The sequence below is a fragment of the Buteo buteo genome, chromosome 6 (genome assembly GCF_964188355.1).
Source record: "Buteo buteo chromosome 6, bButBut1.hap1.1, whole genome shotgun sequence".
In the NCBI taxonomy this organism is placed as follows: domain Eukaryota; kingdom Metazoa; phylum Chordata; class Aves; order Accipitriformes; family Accipitridae; genus Buteo; species Buteo buteo.
Genome location: NC_134176.1, coordinates 18,920,731 through 18,938,512, shown reverse-complemented (window position 1 = coordinate 18,938,512; position 17,782 = coordinate 18,920,731). Strand labels below are relative to the sequence as shown.

General features: G+C 38.7%; 1 protein-coding gene across 6 annotated transcripts in view; it reads right to left on the bottom strand.

Annotated features, from left to right (window-relative positions):
• Window positions 1–17,782, bottom strand: part of CCDC88C (coiled-coil domain containing 88C) — a 100,422-nt gene that overhangs the window by 25,154 nt on the left and 57,486 nt on the right. For all 6 annotated transcript variants that reach the window (XM_075029962.1, XM_075029963.1, XM_075029964.1 and 3 more), the window contains exons 11-15: window positions 11,700–11,846; window positions 10,114–10,258; window positions 8,169–8,350; window positions 4,508–4,645; window positions 1,976–3,046 (exon numbers count right to left, since the gene is read on the bottom strand). In XM_075029962.1, coding sequence (XP_074886063.1) covers window positions 1,976–3,046; window positions 4,508–4,645; window positions 8,169–8,350; window positions 10,114–10,258; window positions 11,700–11,846 — 1,683 coding nt within the window. The remainder of the gene's footprint in view (window positions 1–1,975; window positions 3,047–4,507; window positions 4,646–8,168; window positions 8,351–10,113; window positions 10,259–11,699; window positions 11,847–17,782) is intronic.

Below are 17,782 nucleotides of genomic sequence, written 5' to 3'. Positions count from 1 at the left end.
ACAAAAAGCCCTCCTAAAAAGCCCAGCCAACACTGGCACACACGCAGAGGAGTGACAGGACTCCAGTATGAAAGTTTCCTGAGATAATACGGTTAGGAAGTTATTAACAGGGGACTTAGTAATAGTGCATTTTCACTATTGACTCTGAGTTTCTGACATATGGTAAACTACTGCCAAAATTAAAAAAGCATAATTACGCTGTCGTGTAAAAGACAGTACAGCTCTGGAGACTGGAGAGCTTGGTCACTTATTCTGGCATCTACTGGCTCATTCTGGTTTCATTTAGGTTTATTTGGAAGAAACTTAAGCAGAATCAGACAAGGAAGTCATACGAGGAGGGGATTGATGGAGTTGTACCAGAAGGTATATTGGGAAAATGCTTTGCTCTTATGCCCATGAAGTAGTCTGTGTGGAAATGGCCTGAGAAAACATAATACCAGCCTGCATGTTTAAAAAGGACAAATCATTTTTGGTGCATAGCCAAGTTCAAAGATTCCTACCATTCAAAATTCTCTGAAATGCAAATGTACCACAGAGAACTACACTGCTCATGTTTCTGCTCAAAAGTTGTCTTAAACAAGGCACAAAGACAGAACAACAAAGTTACTGAAGCATTTCAAGTAAGAAAAAATATTATCCTGGATATCAAACAGAAGGAAGAACAAAATTTTAAAAAAATACTTTGTTAAACATAAACTGTAGGTATTCAATAGTCCTCAGATATCACAAATTTAACCACATATTCATTCACACGGCAAGAAAAAAAAAAGGTAAAGGTAAGGTCAGTGCCAGCCCATGGTCTTTAAACAGGTCCCTTCAACATCCATGAACTCCCTTCTGTAGAATCTATATAAAGTAACTAAGGAAAAGAAGATGCGCTTCTGTATGGGTCTGCACCACTGGAAATTTGCAAAAGTCTGAGAAGGGAAAGAGTAAAAAGAAGCCTTTTCAGAAATGCTATTATTTTATTTATTTTTAAGGAAAGTGGGATAGAAGCACAACTTGGGACTGTTTCAAATGTTTCTGATATTTTTCCTCCTCAAAATTACACTAACGCTCCAAAAACTAAAATAAAACTAAATCTTCAAGTAAGTAATTGCTTACTGCATTAGTCTTGCTGAACTTACTTCACTGAGCTACGGCAGCACTGAGCATTTTCCTTTGAATGCTCTTTCACAGGAAATCCTGTTTCCAGCAGGACAACAGCAGCTGAGGCAGGCAAAGAGAGCAAGTTGCAAAAACCTGAATCATCTCATAGGCCATTTGTAAGAGTGTCAGGTTCTGGCACACACATCACTAGTTTGCTAATCTCCTAATGCTAATTGTGTATTTTTAAAAGATCACTATTAGGAAAAGTGTGATTACTGCATTCTGCAATGGAGAGGAGTGCTGGAAGAGATTGCTGTTGCTTAACAACAGAGCTGCTTAGCATGCTCTCACTCTGCAGGGAAGCTTTTGGGGAAAAACGCTGTAGGTAATTGTAAAGCAAAAACTTGGTGCAGCTGTTATTGAAAGGGTTAGGTTGGTCATCTAGGATGGTTCTTGTTTTAGCTAAGTCCGTTTTAGAACAGCGATGTTAATGTATCCTCAACAAGTGCTCTAATTTCTAGGCTTAAGAGTCAATCTCCCCTGCTGGAGCTCTCATGTTAGCAAACAATTTTGTGGTCACAGGGTTAGTGAAAGTATCAAAGTCTTTGTTTTACAGCTACCACGTGGGAGCTGTGTTAAAACCCTATTCTGCTTGAAAAAAGATGTCATTTGGAGACATTATGTTTGTGGACACAAAGTGGTACATTGCAGTTTTTAGCAGGTTCCACTTTCCAAGGCAACACTACCAAGTGATGACTGTTAAGGCTGTGAAGATCTCCTGGCTCATGTATTAAATAGACATGGAACAGATGTCTCCTTTTGGTACTTCACAGAGCTGAAATAAAAAGTAGCATCATATTGAAACCAGTAGTACTATTTTGCTTACCTCTCTCAATGTAGCTAGCGTTCTTTTATCAATTGTAACTTGCTTTATGAGATCTTTATTGTCCTTTTCAAATTCTTTCAGCTTATTAGATGAATCTCTGAATCGAGCAATTTCCTTTTCTAACGTCTTGTTTTCTTTCTCAGCAACTGCCAACTTTACTGTACTATCATCCAAAATAGCGTCTTTCAGCTCCACCTGCTGCCAAAGCCTTTTTGTTTCTTTCTCCAGCATTTTTTTATCTTTCTCAAGCTGAGACATTTCTTGTTCTAGGGCTTTGTTCTCATTTTCTAACCTCTCTAACCGTTTGGCAGAAATCTTTAGCTCCTCAAGGTTCCTCTGGAGGACCTGATTTTCACTTTCCATTCCCTGTACTTCTTTTTCTAACTCCTGGATCTTTTTGCTGCTGTTCTCCACGATTTGCTGAAGTCTCTGGTTTTCAGAGTTGACACTCTGATAGCTTAGCTCCAGCCTCTCTGATTTCTTGCTCATTGCTTTTAACATTTCCACATTCTTTCTTAAGTCCTCTTTCTCCCTCTCCAAATCTTTATTTTCTGCTTCTATTTGTGCCATTTTAGTACTGGTAAATCTCATGGTCTCCACTACTCTCCTAAGCTCCAGATTTTCTTCATCCAATTGTTTGTTGTCCCTTTCCAGGTCCCCAAGACGGATGGAAATATTCTGTAATGTGTCCAGGGATTTTCTTAGCTTCCTGTTTTCCACTTCCAGATCCCCATTCTCCTGCTCAAGAACTTCCACTTTTTCTGTCACTATTTTCATCGCTGCTGCCTTCTTTGTGAGCTGTTCATTCTCCCTCTCCAGCCGATGGAGCTCTTTTTCCATTTCTTCCACTCTTTCCACTTTTTCTTTAACCTGGTCAAAATCCTTTTGCAATTGTTTCTTCTCAAACTCCAGCTTGCTCAGTTTACTACTAGTCTCTGTAACTGTTTCATGAAGGATCTTGTTCTCTTTTTCAATGTCTTTTACTCTTGCCTCACTGCTCACTTGAGATCTTTGTCTCAGAGATAAGACCACTTGATTAAGGTGATCATTTTCTTGTTTAAGGTCCTTTATCTAAATAAACAATAAAAAAGTCATGCAAATGTTACTCACTTACCTTACGAAGTACAGTATAATTTAGCCCTGAAGCAAACAGATGATTGTTAACAAAACCACATCCATTTAATCCAAGACAAATTTCTCAACAGTGTTCCCTGATTAAAACCAACAACCCAAACTAATGAAAAAAATTGTTATCTCTGGTAACCCATGATTTTAACGAATTAAAAATAGTGCTATATTCCTGCTACCAGCTAAGAAGGTCGAGGCAGGAGAAAGTAGAAGGGATCTTCAGAGAACACCTTGGAGAAGATACTTTGTTAGGAGTCATTCCTAATAAAGAATATCTTTCTGTCTAGGTTTACATTCCTCTTTGGGATCTGAAGACACAAATTATCTCTGATAAGGCGTCAGAAACCCCAAAACTTTTGAAAATTTATAGCAGTTATAGATCTCATTAAGGACACACTTTCTGTAAGAACAGTACATTTACTTACTCCACAGGTCAAATTTCAGCTGAAGCAATTGTGATTTAGACTGCAATTTGCATTTGATTCTTATCTAGACAACATCCACAAAAATCAAAAAGGACTTAGACCTGAAAAAAATCAGAATCTGCCCTTTTCTGACGATTGTAGATACTTCTGGTTTTACTTCCTGCCCTACCTGTGAGGCATTCATAAATTCTTACCACTAAGAGTCTGTATGTGTTCTAACTGAAATGTAGGACTCCGGTGGTAAAGTGCAGTTTCCCAGGCAGAAGTCTGGGTAAGAATCCTTCAAGATGAAAAGCACTGCACAAATAAGACATTTTTTTATTTAACCTTCACCCCACCAAACTTGGGAGTAAATTTTAATACAGGTTGAAAATATACAGACCAGTCTCAAATGATCTGCGTCTCTATTTTCTTCACTAGTCAAATTAATACAGATGATACCTTGCACAAACCTATAATAGGATAGTTTCAAGGCATTACACATGAACTGCAGCACAGTAGTAAAAGCTGAAGGGCATTTAAAATATCAATCCAGAAGACATAAATGCTCTCTCAGCATCTGTTTAAAATAGAGTAAAAAAGGCTGAGTAGCTTAAAAAAGCCTACCTAAACCAATCAGGACATACAGCTGGCAGAAAACCAATCTTCTGCAATAAAATGGGGTTTTATTTGCACATCCTAAAACCAGTTGGTATCCCATTTAGTTAAGATCCAGGGCTTTTTTCCCCAAAGAGGCAAGCTCTGTCCTTACAACAGCCTGAAGATCCCCTATGGTAATAGAAGCAGTAGCTAGCAAAGCATGCTGGGCTTTTTTGCTTGAAGAAGCCTTTTACCTACCTACCTACCTTTGAACAAGTTCAACTTGCACTTAATAGCTCTCAAATTGCCCTATCTCCCTGAGAACTAGATGCTCTAAATGACATCACTAAATTACCACTACTGAGCATACACTTTTCTATTACATTTGTGAAGTTTGCACCTGTCTGTCTTTGTCAGCTTTTAGAGTCTCCATGATGACTTGTAGCTGTTCTTTATCTTTTATCAGCTCCTCGCTCAAGGTCTCCAGATCTTGATTACTTTGCTTCTCTTTTTCAATTTGATTTTGCAGCTTCTCAATCTGCATGGAGAACACACCAAAACGCATCAGCCACAGCTTGACACAATGACTGTTTGCACGTTAAGTTATTTTGAAGACCAGAGAGGAATGAGATGGGGACTATGGCTGAAAGATGTAATGCTTCCCTTCTGCAGCTTGCCAGTTTCAGAGGAGGAAATGGACTGTTTTGTTTTTCTCACAGTGCCAAGAATCTCCTTCATGCCTTAAGATGAGAGCATATAAAGTACAGCAGTAAGAAATGCTTCACCTGCCTGCCTCAAGGCCCTGTCGTGCTCCTGTTGTTAGTGATTAAGAGTCTGATGCTCACCTTTCTGAGGGACTTGCCTCCTCTTAGCCTCTCCATCACGGATGGCCTTAATCTACCAGTGAATGTGGAGAAAGTTATTGAGACAATTCAGTGAGCAATAGAACTAAAAAAAAAAAAATCAGGAACAGAGGAAAAGCACTGGAGTTTCCAAGTTTACATTCCCTCTCCCTGTGCTCTGTTGGCCCTCTGCTTTCCCCAGCGGGTGACAAAACCGGATTTGAAAGATTTGTGAATGAGGTCCAGTCCTACAATGAACATTGTCTTCTTACTCCATCCTTCTGAAAGTTGTACTCATAATGCGCTAAGCACTGAAAAGCAGTAGCTCTTCAGTATTCAGAAGCAAGAAGTTCAGAGAGCTAGGCTCCCCAAGTCGGGAAGTATTCCTTTTTATGCTTGTAAAGTACTATGAGCACTTACAGTTCTGCACAAGTATCAGCTCTTTTTTTTTTGTGTTGGTATTATGAACTTTGCCAACAGTGGAAAATGTCAATGAAAAAGGTATTAACAATAATTCTTACAAGTGGGAAATAGCTGGAGGCTGGGCTCTGCCTATGTCAACATGTGCCTCATTACAGGAAGTGTTTAAACAAGCAGGGGCTGCCCAGATTGGAGATAAGAGGGGCTTAACAGTTAGAAATGTAACCATGTTAAGGTTCATTGGTCTCAAAGGAGCTGTTCAGAGAAAGCTGGAACAAACTCAGTAACTCAGCAATAGCTGGTCTTCATTAGCACTTCCCAGAAAACTGGAGGCAAGTAAGGAACTACTGTTTACAGCTTGTTTCAGTCCACGAAGTCAGGAATGCACAGAAAACAGATAGGCACTTGGACTGCTACTACTTGACTGTGCCTGAAAGGAGGGTTTTCTATTATTAACTCCTCTGAAAACCTTACAAGAAAGAAAAAATGTACATGACTTTTCCTTCATATCATCTCCTCTTGTACTATCTGAATAATCCTTTTCTGGCTACATATTCCTTCCAAGCACTAGATCAGTAGATAGCCAAGCATACTCGAACAACAAGTTTTGAAAGTCTCAGACAGTGGAAGAAATCTGACTCTAGTTAAACAACTTTAGGAAGGCAAGATTTTACTATGGGTATCTCAGGAAAGTTACAAAAAAAACCTACAGGCACAAAACATTTGAGAAAAACATTTATCTCTTGTCCTGTGACTTTATATGTGCTTGTCTTTAACAGTCCTTAAGAACTGTCGCCTTCTCCTCTGCCTACTGTAGTAACCATTCTGCAGTGTATCAGAGAGACTTCCCCTATTATCATCCTCTCTCTCCTAGCACACCTCCCTGTGGACATGCACACCCTCTAATTAAGGGGATACATCTGTGAGAGAAATACAAAAACACATTAGAGAAAAAGAAGATTAAAAAAAAATACAAACATCTCAAATCAAGATTATTTTACATATGATGTATCAGGTCTCTGTACACTGAGAGACAACTGTATGTCTCAGACTATAGAATACTGTCTACTACCTTTTTTTACCAAATCTCCCTGAAAGGGAGGTGAAGTCTATCAACAACTTGACTGGCCTGTGGTACTCAGTCAACAGCTCCCATCATGTTCTGTGTTTCTTTGTTGAAGAGTTCATGCATTTCAATTGTTCTTAATAGTAGTATTTTTTACCTGCCATTTTTTTCCTCATTGGTCCGATAAATACAGTGCTCCCCTTTCACCATACAGGCATTCCCCACTACTGGTTTTTGCCTTATTTAACTACCAGACCTGTAGGTGACCCCACCACGTCAACACATTCATCATTACCAAAAACATCAGGCTAATTCTGGAATCACAACTGTTGGCACCAATACAGTGCCATAACAAGAGGTGCCCACAGGAATGTGCCTGGGGCAAAGCCAAAGGCTGACCACATTTGTTCAAGTGACTTAAATTGCTGTACACCACAGGTATCTGCTGAGTGCTTTATATGCCTTGATCTCAATTTTTAAGCATGTAAATTAGAGCTGGAGTGAATTACTCATACACAACAGGTCATAAATAGAAGTGTGGAAGGAGAAGTACAGTGAACTGAATTTTTGCAGTTCTCCTTGTTCAAAGAAGAAAGCCAAGCAGCAGAACTGGTCTCTCAACTTGGCAAAAGAATCTCTCCAGAAGATGGAATGATCCTGTGATGGATACCTGTTCTCCTTGGCAGAGAAACTGGCACTCTGCTAGTTACAATCTGGTAATCCATGACCAGCATTTCATATCCAGATTCTTTCGCCCCTTGTCCTTTAAAGTGTTCAGTTAGCCCATAGGCAGGCCAGAGAGGACTGAAATCTTTGTATCAATGTCTCATGCACACAGAGGTTACAGTGGTAATGGGAAAATGACAAATGAGCCTTATGTTCTGGATAATTTAACAAAGGTAGGAATGTGGGAAAAAATGACATGGACTTTTTTTATACTCAGACTAGCAAGCATCCTCTTTTCCCACTGGCACTTAGCTCAATTAATCAGGGTACAAGTTACTAGCCAGACAAAAATAAAGCTAGTGGTTGGAGATGAACTGAGCACTATGTTTCCCAAGGACAAGCGCTGAGCTGTCATTTGAGCTACATGTAATCACAGTTAATTAAACAGAGTGTAAAACACAGATAGATAGATAGATAGATAAATTTAAAAAGCAGCGACCTGCATATTTGTTACAAAGACTAAAAGAACCCACATCTTTGCAGAGTGAGACACTACAGAACTTCTAATAGCTAAAAGGACAAGACAAAGACAAAGACCTGATCCAGGACTATGGACAGCAAAAAGGGCTTATTTAAAAATATACTAACCTGAATTCACCTGTGTGATTTATTTCACTTACATGGAAATAATATTAAAACTTTCAAACAAACAAAATTGTTCAATGTGGCCACGGCTTCCTTGCCTAGTAGTGACTACCATAAAATGACAAAAAGGGACACAACAACAGTACAATCTGACAGGGGCAAACGAGCACTGAAAGACAGCTTTTATTAAACAGGAACAGTCACTTGCCTCCATGATGCACTAAGTAGGCAGTGAAGTAGAAGGCAACAGAATACACCAATATTAGAATGCAGTTAAACAGATGGGCCAAAAATCATGCCCAGTCTGCTGGGGAACACGGGTGAATTCCCTGCAATCCCTCATCATTCAGGAATGCCATACAGCCCTGTGTGCACTGTGTTTAAAACCCAAAGAGCTCTCTTTGTTCCCGTGAACAAATTACCTTTTTGCTAAGCTGTTGATTTTCCTTTTCCAGTTCCACAAACTTTAGGCTGCTCTCTCTGGAGGTCAAGGAGGCATCTCTCAGCTCTTGGATTGTGTTCTGCAAACTCTGATTATCCTTCTCTAGCTTCAGTATGCGACTGGAAGCACATTCATTCAACTCAAACACAAAGGACTTTCTGGCTGTTGAAACATGAGAATCAGAAGGTGGCACTAACCAATTCACAAACATCTCCCTTCCTAGGTCATTAAGATTCACTTGTATGAAGATAATTGCAGTCAGATCCTTATCATTTCAGCTTGACTGCTACGTCAACACTTTGTTAAAAACAGAAATCATTTTCACAGATAACAGTTAAGATCTTTAATAAATAGGCAAGTAACCGAACAGATAACAATCTTAAAAGTTACTTATTTTCCTAACTCTTCTTAAAGTTGCTTTAGCCATGTTAGTAGCGTGTTTAATGTTAGTAGCAAAATATACATTGATATCCTCTCATACTTCCATCAGAGGAAACAAATTGAGGCAGAAGGTAAACCACTGTGAAGTGTTTGCTAAGACAGCAAGATGGTGCGCTTCCAAAAGCTAGCAAAACTTAGGTATTCGATCACATTTAGTCACGGAAAAAATTCTTACATAAGTGAGTTCCAAAGCTTATCTTCACAGCTACTTCATCAAGAATATGCTGGATCAGGGAGGATATTTTACTACCACGTATCCAGGCACAGGACATCCATCAGAATGTTAATCATAGAAAAGTGTCTGTAGTTGAAATCTCAGAACTAACAAAATTTATGCAAGTTTTATTTGTTATTTTACTTTAAATGTTTGTAGATCAAAAGTCTCACTACCTCTCAGCCTTAACTCCCAGCATGAAAGCCTCATTGTTCTGTTAATTTCTCTGTCAGCACCTGAATCATTATAAGAGCAACCCTCTGTTTCACATGGAATAATTGCTACCCTTCACCTCAAAACCACATTTCATATGAAATTGACTTTAACATTGTCTTTAAGTCTCAGAAAATTATTCATTCCTGCTAAATAATCAGGACTATTACATACAGCACACTGAGTACTTTAGAAGTGGCAAGTTTCTGAGAATGGTAAAATCCCATTTGTCTCTTTTATGGAGCATCACCTGGAGAGTTTTGTTCAAATGAAGACTCAAATAGTGAAGTTTCAAAGTTTAATGTTCTTAGTTTTTTCAAAATCAGGCTTCCTTCACTACTTTTTTTTTCCTACTGCATATAAAAGATTACTGATGTTCTCAGTTCCTTTTACTCTCTTTTTCTTTGGTTAATCAGAGAGGTTCTGAAGGTCTAGTGCTGAAATGCTAAGCATCAGTACAGTGAAGGAATCTCATCTTTTTAAATTTTTTTTAAACCACTGTTAGGCAAATTTTGAAAGTTATGTTTGACAGAAATGAATGTTGTGATAGTTATGGAAATCGAATCAACCATTATAAAAAAAGTCAGCCAGTTATTTTAACTGTATACATTTTTCAGTATCTAGTAAAAATAAATGACTTCAGCATACACTACTTCCTGGGACTTAAAGACCAGCTAATTGTCTGTACTAATTGTACTAAAGAATACTAAAGATCACAGACTCCTCCCAGCCATTCAGTTAGAAATATGCAGTGTTCAGTGTGACATTTCTGCTGTCATTTACAAAGCTTTCTTTTTTTAAATTTTTATCATTTTACTTAAAAGTCGCACTCTCAGTGACAAACAAAACAAAAGGAAAACATTTTAATGCTTTCAAAAGAAAGAAATTAGAATGAATACATTTCAGAATTTTTGAAAAACTAAGTTCAAAGTCAAGTGGCTGAATGAGGGAATTTGTCCAAGCTCGGACTCAACTTCTGTTCCCGTCTCAGACAACCAACCTGTCTACTCTGAAAGAAAACACAAACACAAGAACAGCTACCCCAGCTGGTACTCACTATCTGCAAGATCTGTGCTTTTAGACAGTTGTTCTAGTTCCCAGCCTAGATGTGCAGACTCGTTCATGCTCTGTTTCTGTGCAATCTCCAAGACCATGTTCTCCTCCAGCAGCTCTTCAATTCTCTTCTTGTCCGTGTCCCGGTCCTGCGCAAGACATGCATGAATGAAAATGCATATTCAGCTTATCCGTAAGGTTGTTCTGTCAGTTGAACTGCTACAAGCACAACACACGTTGAGGGTAGAAGAATATCCTTAAAGACTGTATACTTTTATATTAAAATACATATACAGCATTTAATGATTGTTGTGGGCTGCAGAATACAGTACAGGGACACCCAGCTGGCCCTGTTTAGAGTCAGCTCAGGTCCACAATACACTTGGAGGAAGGGTTACATGAGTGAGAACATACTGGGTGATGACTGGGCCAGTACGAACCAGGGCTAGTAAGGCAGGCTGGATTCAAGCTGTCTCCATATCTAAGCTCTTCAAAAACATGTAGCATCATGCACTGACACACTGGAAACTCTGCAGATATAACCTTGAATTCTGTAAAGCTTCTTCAACTCATCACATCAAATTTGGATCCAGTCATATGGATCAGCAAGTACCATCTGCCTCAAAATTTGGGTTTTAAAATATCCAGAAAACAGATCTGGAGAATGAATCTACTGTTGCTTTGTGTGACTATTTTGGCCATTTGCATTTGTGGGACCTGAAGTGGTGCCTCAGAGGGTCCAAAATTTTCAGAAATCATTGCCTAAAATTTCACCAATTCACCCAGAAAAGCATCATTCAAAATCACCAGCCACTTTGGAAAAGCTGGAGCATCACATGACATTTACAATGCCCTGAATCAGCCATTAAACATAACTCCACACAGCACCTTCAACACCTTTGTTTCCAACAGACCCTGTTGGGAACCCTATACAGTTAAATCCCTATACAGTTAAACCTACAAGAATTCAAAACACAATGGGATAAAAGGAGGACTGTTAAGTAAAATACAAGAGATGAAAGAGTATTTATTATTTCTAGTGGGATTATAAAATAAAATGTTGCTTTTTGTTTGTAGACAATAATCTGCCACTTCTTACATTTCCTTGTCTATGAAGCAATAAGCCATGTCTCTGATTTACACAGAAATAAATTTTGGAATTCTGTGTCTTTTACAGCAGTAATGGATTCTTAAAGTCACTGTAATGGCTGGGGGTTTTGTTTCCAACAAGAAAGATTATTTACCACAGTAGATTTCATTTCCTGCATCTAAGAGATTTCTACTTAACTGACAGATTTTAACATCTCCATTATCAATATGTATGAAGGCAATCTATATTTTAAAATTGTGATATACCTTCTTGCATAAAATTAAATTCATCAGTCTCACACAAAGTATCATTGGCAATATTTACACTGTTAACATTACAATATTTCAAGAATTCATGTACACAAAATTCAAACTAAAGACCTCTTTAAAAGCACTGTTGATTTATTTGGCTGTCTCCACTGGTTTCTGCAACATGAATCTGTGACCTAGCATAAAACCAGAAGTTCAAAAAATTAGCATAATGAAAAAGAGAGGACATACCAGCTCTACATCATGAAGTTTGGATTTCAACTGCAAGTTTTCCTTCTCTAATTCATGCAGTTTGTCACCACGAGCTCTTGCCATTGTTAGCTGTTCTTCTAGCATGGCCTTTGTTTCAATTAATATGATATTGTCCTCTCTTAACTCCTAGGGAGAAAAAGTAACAATATTAATATCTTCACATAAACTGACTTTTCAAAGACCACGTGACTTTCATAAACTGACATTGCAAAACACAGGAAAGAAATTTGACATGTTTCTCTGTTTCATAAAAAAGTTTTTATGTGACTTTTTAATGGGAGATGATACTATGTTTAATTATTTGTGTCATTAATGCAAGTAAATCTAGTATTTCTTGCTGGTTTTTCCTGAATTTTAGATGTTTAATGGAGTTACTTTTGCTTTATATGAGGCTATATTAAGAGGTGCACCAAAGAGACTCAAGACACAGACAAACAACTGTTCAATTCCAATTCCACTGTTATAATAATTTTCCTTAGCCAACTCACTGTGGTCCCCAGTCTCCCCAGTTTCAAAACAGATTATTAACTGTCAAGGGATGTTATAGTATATTCAAAACACGTTGGGGAGCAATATCCATCAATATATACTATGTCCATATCCCTGATTCAGTGCACCTACATGTAAATGTCTGTTTGATGAAGTTTCATTCTTTCTCTCATAAACAGAATTTTAATTCACTTAAACAAAAGAAGTTGTTTTATACTTATCACTTAACACACACCCCACTCCATCCCCAATAAACATATGAGCATTAATTGCACAAGCCATGTTGCTTATCCATTACAGCTTCTGGATCTGTTTTTGCTGAGTAAAAGTTTAACTTATTCTTCTCATGTAGCCACAGCATTAGAAACAAGTTAATTATACCACACTCTGAAAGTTCCTTGCAAAGCAACAAATGAAGCTCTGTGCTTTCAAGTATCTTATCTCCAGAAACATGAAATGTCTAAAGCATAAAATCTGGCCATGTATTCTTGGTCATATTTTAAACACATCTATTAAATTATGTATTATTTCAAGTTATAATACCTCACTGCTAGCTTTTACTCTTGTTGATCCTCAGATAAGTCTTGAGTCAGAGACAGAATTTTCTATGAAAGGAACATATCAGCATTTAGAAGATTAAATGGACACAGGAAGGATTTTTGCCCAGAAGAGTTACAATGGGGCAAGAAGCTGATTATTTGATTCTCTAAAGAAATTTCCTTTTGTCTTTCTCTGCTTTCCTCCCTATTCTCTCCACCCCTTCCCCTGCTCTAATGAAATATGCAAACACAGAAAATGTGCACACAGGCAGGATGAAATGCTTATGGCTTGCCAAGTTTATTCCTGGACAACCGTCTTCAAAATGTGAAGTCTGCTGACATCAGTGTTCATGTCTGCTCTCTCAAACCACAAACATCCAAACCAAGTAGATTCCTGAAAGATCACCAGGCATGAGCAAATCACTTTCACTGCTTAATCAGCAACTACCTTCTCATTTTTGGGGGTAGAATCAACATTAAGAAGCCTTATGTGGCTCAGTTATTAAAAAAACAAAAAGGAAAAGAGGAAAAAAAAGAAAACCGAAAAAAAACCCAGAAAAAACAGAAAACAAAAAAAAAAGAAAACAAACAAAAAAAGGAAAACAAAAAAGAAAACCAAAAAAAAAAAGAAAACTGTAAAGCACAAGTTAAGAGTGTTTGATGACAGCCACTCCCCTGGCTTTTTGATACTACAGGGGGCCATGATTTAATAGCCTTATATAGCAAGTAATCTCAGTTGTTTGCTGCATCTTCACTGTAGATGGCATAATATGGAAAGTCTACCTTATGCAGTACTATATTGCCCTTGATCTCTCGGTGAGTCAGCTACCAACTTGCAAAATATGAGAGGAAAAATTTCCCTACTACAGTAGCATTAAAAGGACAAGTATGTTAATGCTTGTGAAGTGGTTCAACTACTACAATTAAAATGTCTGAGTATGCAAGTAACTAAAATAATAATAATACTGAAACACTAATTTTATAGAACCAGCATTTCGGGCCAAGTCTGATCTAACAGGTTCACTTCAGGGTGGGCAAACTAAAAAGGCTGGCACTAAACAGATGACAGACCAGAGGAAGTACACAACACAAAATGTGCTGGGTGTCATGTAAGCTGCCACAATACCTGTAATGAAACAGCAACATGATAAGAGTTTACTTTGCTAGATCATCACACTCAATCTGGACCACAGCCCTAAGAAGTAAGGTGGTGTCTGACCTCAAAAACATGGCCTCAGAACTATCCCCAAAACTGCCTACCAAGCAGGAACTAGTTATTTTAGTGTCTCATGAAGAGTCAAGCTACGTGCCAAGTACATAAACATATCCAGGCTCTGGTACAAACCACACATCACTGGGAGCTGCAATATATGGACTGAAGCACTTCCCATCCAGCGCCCAGGAGGGGCGGACATGCCAGTTCAAAGTACTTCTGATGATACCTTAAATTAATAACCTGGTGGAAATGCCTGCTATGGCGAGGTCAACGTTGCTCACTGGTATACCCATGATCTGAGGTTGTCTTAATATTGAAAAGTTCACATAATTTAAATAATTACTCCATGGGAGCTTTGTAGAGTTGCGTCTCAAGGCCTGGAAGGTAGAACTCTCCTAACTAAAACATGTCAGCACTAACATCTCCCAGAAGTAACTGGGATAACATAGTTCACCTAAACATGCACCTGGCTACAAATTGCCCTTGTTAGATAATCAACAGGTGGTGGTCATGGGACAGTGGTGATTCCACTGGAATTAAGGTTTATTTTTTCTTTAATTAACAAACCCACCATTATTTTGTAACTATGAGTTTATTTTTAAATTGACAGTAAAAATAGTTGGCTGTGGATTTTTTTTTTAAATACACTGAATTTACTAGGCAAGGGATTAAAAAAACCCTTTGTTTTATATCACTTAAATTGTGATGGTTTAATATCCAACACATATAATTCTGCTTTTGTAATTTCTAAAATAAATTACATATTGTGGTTTGATCCTGTATCATTGTGCCTTGAAATAGCTTTTCAGCTATTCAACTATCTTCAGCTATAGAAGAATGTGCATTGTGTACTCATATGGTTACAATTAACTCTCAGGGTAAGTGGTTGCACAATCAGGGTGTGTTGCTACTAGAAAACATTTTCAGAAACTAAAGTAGCAATCAGATTGTTTAAATCTGAAACTAGAGAATTTGCACATGCATCCAGACCTAGTTATTAAACAGAGTTCAAACCCCTCCCTTCTGGCAGTTCAGAAGTTGCCCCTGCTGAGCCATGACACAGTTAACATCTTGTGACAATCAAACATTGCCTTGGACAGCTATATGAAAACATACAAGAGATGCTTTTGGTTTTTTTAACATTCACAGAAATTCCTCCTGTCATCCTGCATGGAAATGTGATTGCAGTGAGAAGGAGGAAGAATGGGCAAGGCAGAACCCCTGGCTTTGGAAAATAATCTCATCTCCTCTCTCAAGGTTCAATGGAGAGGAATGCCAGAGGGAAGCTTTACATTGGAGAGAAGCACCTCCTTGGAGGAAGCCCTGCATTAAGTCTGCTCCTCCACATTCACAGTTATGACCTCGTTAAGCCACCCCAGCAGGAAGGTCTCCAGAGCATAGTCATCTCCATGTTCCTTGAACGATGGTCAAATTAAAATGTAATTTCTGAACAACTTAGTCAAGACATACAGAGAAGGAAAACAACACACATGCCTAAATGTGTTATGTTCACATAGAGAAAGACTTGGTCCTTTTGCACTCCTTTTTGTAATAGCTCCTTAAATCTCTTCCTGCCGCCACTCCTGATTTGTATTATGTGCTTTCAGAAACTACTTGTAAGCTTGTTCGCAATTCCTAAAGCTTGTCACAGTATCATACACAGAGCACATTCCATAGTTTTTTTCTCAAACTAACAAATGTGTATGTGAACTACAAGGAGGAAATGATTTTTGAGTGCTTATTTAATAGCTTTTTGCATTGATGCACAAAGGTAAACCCACTTTTTCTTCTCACTTACCAATATGGCACTGCTTATTAACAGCCCTGTCAAGAACCTATGAGCCTTAAGGTATCACATTATCACAGAAAAGCAGCTTATGCTGTACTTTATGCACCTACATTTTCATTGCTGTGCCTCTGTAAGGTTTGTTCAGGTCTTAAGACTTAGAGCTTAAGAAGCCAGCCGCAACCAGTAAATGCCATGAGATGAATCAGCACTGTACTCTCTAGTGGCAAAAATCTCTACCATGTTACAGGCCTGCACAAATCTTACAACTTGGAATTGTAAGCCAAACAGTTTTTGAGGGAGTGGGAGGAATCTGAGCAGACATTGAACTGACTGCAGCCATTAACCCTTCTTTTGGAGGGGTGGAGGACTTGAGACAGATAAGACAGAAAACTGAGGGACCACAGAAAGTTGGATACTGGTTACTATGCACAGCCCTTGTGCTACTCCATGACCATAAAAAAGACAGAATAAGTGCCCTGTGGAATCCTCTGAATGTATCAGCATGAAACGAGTGGAGTTTGCCTGATGCTGCCACTGCTTAACACTGGCGATCCATGGCTGTGCCAAGACTTGTTCAGTGATGGTAGAGGGAGTGGTGAGAATGTGAAACACTCTGGCTATTCTAGACCACAGAGCAGCCTCCAGACAGCTGTGCAATCCTGCTGCATATTAGAAGAGCTCAGCCCCTACAGCAGTGACCACTTTTGCTAAAGGGCACACTGTGGCCCAGAATTAGAAAAGTGCCCTATCGATGGGAAATATTCTTTGTCTCACTACTGTATTTCAGGGATGTATCCTTGGAGAACCTGCACTCATCTCTGACATTCAATACTTTCACCAAAAACTGACAGGGTGGAAGAGGGAGTCAGGAAAATTGGAACAAATCTGAAACTGAAGTGGATGTCTCTCTACTGAATGATAAGTTAAGCAAGATGAGCATGCAGACAGAGCAGGAAACTGCTGGCTTTAGGACAAGCAAGGAGGCTCAGAACTCAAGAACAGAAATAGCTACTCCCTTGATCTCAGATGAAGACAAGACTCAAAAACTCCTCTCCTAGTTCCAGCTAATTTATTTGAGCAGCAGGTAGAAGCTAAGTGACACCAGTGCACAGCCACAAGGGAAATGCCAGGATGCCACGCTGATAGCTGGTGTGCCAGCTTAATGCATGACTGATTTGCCAGCTTGAGGGAGGAAAACAGAGAAAGCCAGAGCTTCATGCTTCCTCATGTAAACTGGGAATTACCGAGAGGGAAGACAGGCTTTTGTAGTCTATTACTACATTTAATAACCATCCATTTTAGTGAACCTATTCATAAGAAGCAGCAGCTAGCTGGCCCCTCAGGTTAGTGAGGGAAAAAGAGTCACCTACAAAGTAGAGTTTATAGAGCAGAAATAAGATCTGTGTTCTCAGCCAGAGGCCTGGCAAATGTGTTTTTCAACATCACTCTTCTACCTCAGACCTGGGATTTTATCTGATTATAGTGAGGTTGTCAATTACTGAACCTCCATATGCTCAGCAAGTCTGGATATTTATTTGACTTCAGCTGAAGTGTTACGTATGTGGATTATTGAAAGTTTAGGTGAGAATCACGCAAAGAACTGAAACAACACAAAATAAGAGCAGTCTAAATTTAAAGTCAGCCCTGATATGAGCAATGAGTTTGTCTAGATGGTCTCCAAGGTCCTTTCCAACCTATGTTAATTAATGATTCCAGGATGGGCATAGCTACAGGGGACTAAGCTGAGTAACTGGCATTACTACTGGAACAAAGCTATATATTTCTCATTGACATACACTACTGAGGGCACTAAGTAAGGTCCAAATTTTCTCTCATTTCTATTACAAGCAACAGTTGCAAAAAGGGGTGGCTACAATTTGTCATCTGAGGTCATGCTTAAAAATGCCCAGCCATTTTAACAACAGTTGCGTCTGCTACAAACCCCTGAGGAAAAACACCCAGACACTCATTTAGCTAATTTATACATGACATTTAAAAGGTTGGTCAAAGGAACAACTCTGGAACAGAG